Here is a 4,659-nt window from a genome sequence, read left to right as displayed (position 1 = left end):
CCTCCGCCCTGAGGTAAGAAAGATATTGAAACTGAAACATCAAAAGTCATTTTATAAGACGACACTAAAATTCCTAATCACTGTTTCTTGATCATTCACATAGAATTGATAAGGAAGACAGCTAAGCTAAGAAAGATGAAGGGAAGTGATAGTTTTGAAGGCTCCAAGTCAAGCTATTCTGACAAGAAAGTTGGACAAGATGAAGGTGATGAGGAGGAGGTGGATGGAATTAGTTTTAAATCAAAAAATGAAGGACAGAGCACAAGCAACAGCTCAATTGAAGAAAATAAAAAGAAGGCAGCTGATGGATCCTTTCGGCAATATATTCGTTCTAAGATGCCAAGGCTCCGATGGACGCCGGATCTTCATCTTTGCTTTGTTCATGCTGTTGAAAGACTAGGAGGCCAAGACAGTTAGTACTTGGTTACTACTCTAGTCATCTTCTTTTTTCTATTTGGTTTTTTTCGTTAAATGATTTAATTTGTTCTTGTTCATTGATAACGGGAGAATTCTAAGAGGAATTTGCTTCTGATGGTGGCATTAACTGTGTTGATCTGTGCAGGAGCAACACCAAAGCTTGTTCTTCAGATGATGAATATTAAAGACCTTAACATTGCTCATGTGAAAAGCCATCTTCAGGTATTTTCATCTATGGTATTACACAAGTAACAGTGTTTATTGATGTATTTAGCCTGATTTCCCTAATTAATTTTGCGCATGTATTGTTTGGTTAGATGTACAGAAGCAAGAGGAGTGATGATCCCGGTCAAGGTAAATTATTAATTGATCCTTTTCTTTTTATCAAAGAAGTAAGCTTTCCTGTGCAAATGGAGAGAGAATTAGGGTTTCTCTTGGGGGTTGTACTCTCTCTGACTTAGGAGATACTCTTGATAGGCCAAGGGCTTTTATTCGAAGGCGGGGATAACCATATCTGCAACCTTAGGCAACTTGCCATGCCACAAGATTTCAATCAAAGATCTCCTTTCAATTTAAGGTATGGAAATCTTAACTCCTTATACTCCTATTCCAATAATTAACCAATTTGAGATTCTAATAATTGGTATATCGATCCTAACTATGATCTCTTTCTCTCTCTCCCTCTCCTTTTCCCGCCTTCAAGATATGGAGATGCTTCTTGGAGAGGTCATGACCACATGATGTGCAGAGCTTATATGGGAGGAACTGCACTCAATAGAGTCAAACATGGACTGTATGGCTCAGTAATTGGATGTAACAATCACAATTCACTTAATTATGGTTCGAGTGTCCACATTCCTTCTCTGAATGGGAAAGCTACAGGTAGAACTCATCAATCTCTTGAAGCGGTCGAGTTGTTCCAAGTATCCCGACAGAATGAAAGTACACCCAGCTCAATGGAGTCCGATTTCATAACCAAGTTGCAAGAGAGATCAGGAATGTTAGATCAAGTGGATTTTTTGAACACCTCTAGTTCCGCTGACAAAAATTGGAGAACAATTCAAGAAATGCAAAAGGGTTTAAAGAGAAAGACTTTGGATCCAGATTGCAACTTGGATTTGAACTTGTCACTGAAACTAGCATCAAAAGATGATGATGAACTTGAAAAGTTTGTGGAAGGTTGTGAAGTTGATGGTAGTTTGTCTCTTTCGTTGTCTTCATCTTCATCCTCAAAGCTTGGCGGATCGATGGAAGGAGATGGAAGTGGGAAGCATGCAAGGATGGCAAGTACTCTAGATCTGACTTTATGAATGAGACAATTCTGAGTGAGATCTTGAGGTACTTACTTTTCCAGGAACAACATGCTTAAAGATACTTTCCTTACCTGCATACAAGGTAATAGTAGTCATTATTTGATCTTTTGTTGTTGTTTTTTTGTTAATTTGTTTTGTATGCAAAATCGCAAGCTAGTTGTAGGCTTTAGTTTGGTGTTACCAATGAATAGATGAGTATTTTTAGCATTACAAAGCATGCACATTGGGTTCTGGGAATTGTTTTCTGATCAGTGAATATATGTATGTATGTATGTATGTATGTATAGTTCTCCAATAATTTAGCAACTCTAGCTTGATTAGCTAGCTACCTTGAAAACAAAACATCAAACAAAATAAAAATAAAAATAAAAATAAAAATGACATTGAACTACTCAAATCATATGAATGAAAATCGTTTAATTATGTTATATATCATGTGACATATCTATAGCTATGTTAAACTCTTTCTCTGTATTCTTGTAAGCCTAGAAGTATAGTGGATAGAGTTAAAAGTAGTTTTTTTAGGTATGTTAATCCAGGGGACATGCATTTACACTGTGTTTATTTAGGGGGTTCTGAGGAGCAACATTTAGGGGCTTAATATCTCCACTTTCTTAATTTGTAAAGCCAATTAATTTTCAACAAGAGCCACAAACAAAGTGAAAATCGCGCGTACCCATTGTAAAGTAAAGAAAAAAAAAGACCCTATCTAGTGATTTTACTTCTTTTTAATTTTCTTAACATATATGTTTGCCAAATCCTTCTTATAATTTAGGAAGTGAGATAGAATCATATATATATGTTACTGAATCTGGAGAAGATTAATTTTCCAGAGGGAGCTGGGGATGGTTTTCCATTGGAATATATATAGATCAGCGCTTTTCGCACTGTGTTGATGAAAATATCTGATCAGTTCCTATACTGGAAAATCAATAACGACTAATGATGCATGGAGAATGGAGAATGGAGAGACAGAAGAGTAATTAAAAGACAAACCTCTCTCTCACATGCAAGTAAGCCTGAACCATAAAGAGTAGTGCAGCATGTACGAGTCTGCCTCTACTCAGCAAGTAACTCATTAAGTTTCCAATTATTCGTGTTTGCTTTTTCAGATATTCATAAATTCAGGAATTGTTGAGTCTGATGACAATCTTAACATTTCACAAGATCAAGCTTGAGGCAAGATGGTCTTCTAATTAAGAAATAACATTGAAATCTTAATACGAAGGAGAAACAATGTTTTGCCATTCAATGCTTTTCCTTGGCTTTTTCAGTAGCCTAAGTTTTCTTCAACAGTAATCAAGGAAGATTAGTTCATGATAATTCCTGTTTTTGTGCAGAAAATAATTATGTGTAGAACGAATATGGATAATATAAGAGAATGGAATAGAAAATCTGTAAGAAAACTAAATTCTGGATATTGAAAGATTAAGGATTCGCTGTTATCATCATGCATGTGGCTCCCCCCCCCCCCCCCCCCGTATTCAATGCTTGAATGTGTTTTCCTTTGAAGAGAATTTGGATTTTTTTGGGGGGGATTTGACTCTGGGTATCAAGTTGATTGATTGGATTTTTTCCCTTGTGACAGAAAGTCAAGGATAATGTGATAAACGGGTGTAAAAGTGTAAAGAGTGTCAGATTTAAATGTGGTTTGCTTTGAAATTTTCGAATTTACGTTCAGGAATAATAATTTCATTCCACAACCTTAAACTCGTGTCCCAGATTCAATACGCAGCCCGATGAGTGGTTTGCCATAAAATTGAGTTGTCTCATAGTCATTTGAAAAAACAAATTCGTGTGTGTGTGTGTGAGCATATATCTTCATCGCAATCCAATTTTATATGATCAGGCTCGGCTTTGCTTAAACGACTTGGATTTTTCTTGTAACCGCGTGGAAAAAAAACACATAAATTTTTCCTTGCAAATTTGTGAGCACTCTCTATCTCTTCAAGCACGATCTAGCGCAGAGACATGCATGGAGTTTTCTTTTTTATGACCTTGAACCGAAAAGGGACTTAGTAATTGTTTACTTAATGATGATGCAACATGACAACATTAATTCGAATCCCGGAACACACACACACACACACACAAGAATTCTCAGCAAGTTAGCGTGGTATGATTTTGAAAGCAAAATAGTTACATAAAATATAATCCAAATTAAAGAGCGGGATTGCTTTAGAGATGGTGGAAGGTGGAGGTCTTTACGAAGGTGGGTGAGTATGAAAGACACAATATATGCTGCTATATTTATGAATGGGCAACGCATCCATTTTAATTTTAATTTTTTAAAAAAAAACATCATACGGGACTGAAGAAAACGATTAATCAATTATTGGTCGAAGACCTCGGAGAAAAGAAAATTATAACCAACGCCTAACAAGATTCCAAAGCACTATCTGTCAAGATATATGATGGTAATTAAGAATATAAAACGCATGTGCTAGCTGCTTCAAATTATAAGAATACAAGCCGAGGAGCCCGCACTTGCCGCGGGACAATGTTCATTGTCTTCCGAGTTTTTTTTTTAAATTAACGCATCCATCAAGGTTTCTTTTTTGTTTTTTTTTTTAAATGATATAGTATATGCCATATGCCTCAAGAAAAGAACTGGAAAATTGAATAGCAAAGAAAGTAATGTATGGTTGCAGATTCAGGTTTCGCACAATTTGAGAAATGTAAAAAAAAATCCGGATTGCTGCAAGATTTTCACGACACAGCAACACCATAACCGAAAATAAAAAAATTACAATTTATTAATAATTATGTACATAATAATACAAACGGAGACATTTAAAAAATAGAAGAAAAAATCACAAAAGGAAATGCTTGTGTTTTAGAGAGTTTTTTAAAAACCCTCATTTTGCTCACATGATTGGAATTACTTTGTAACCATGAAGTGTTTTGGATTTAGCAATTAATTTAAAAT

At 35.5% G+C, this 4,659-nt stretch overlaps 1 protein-coding gene across 3 annotated transcripts; it reads left to right on the top strand.

Annotated features, from left to right (window-relative positions):
* On the top strand, positions 1-3,025 carry LOC7472443 (uncharacterized). 3 transcript variants are annotated; one of them, XR_002983294.2, is made up of 6 exons: positions 1-412; positions 563-639; positions 735-771; positions 895-994; positions 1,121-1,812; positions 2,843-3,025. XR_002983294.2 is itself a non-coding variant. In XM_024606799.2 (5 exons), the coding sequence occupies exons 1-5, from the start codon at positions 136-138 to the stop codon at positions 1,725-1,727; spliced, it is 1,098 nt and encodes a 365-aa protein (XP_024462567.2). In that variant the 5' UTR covers positions 1-135; the 3' UTR covers positions 1,728-1,944. The 3 variants fall into 3 exon arrangements, 1 of the variants encoding a protein (XP_024462567.2); XR_002983293.2 differs by lacking the exon at positions 2,843-3,025 and adding an exon at positions 2,564-2,716; XM_024606799.2 differs by lacking the exon at positions 2,843-3,025 and having other exon boundaries at positions 1,121-1,944.
* Positions 3,026-4,659: the final 1,634 nt, after the last annotated feature.

Source organism: Populus trichocarpa, chromosome 8 (assembly GCF_000002775.5).
Source record: "Populus trichocarpa isolate Nisqually-1 chromosome 8, P.trichocarpa_v4.1, whole genome shotgun sequence".
NCBI lineage: Eukaryota > Viridiplantae > Streptophyta > Magnoliopsida > Malpighiales > Salicaceae > Populus > Populus trichocarpa.
Note: the sequence above shows the minus strand (reverse complement) of the source record. Positions and strands in the feature narration are given on the sequence as shown.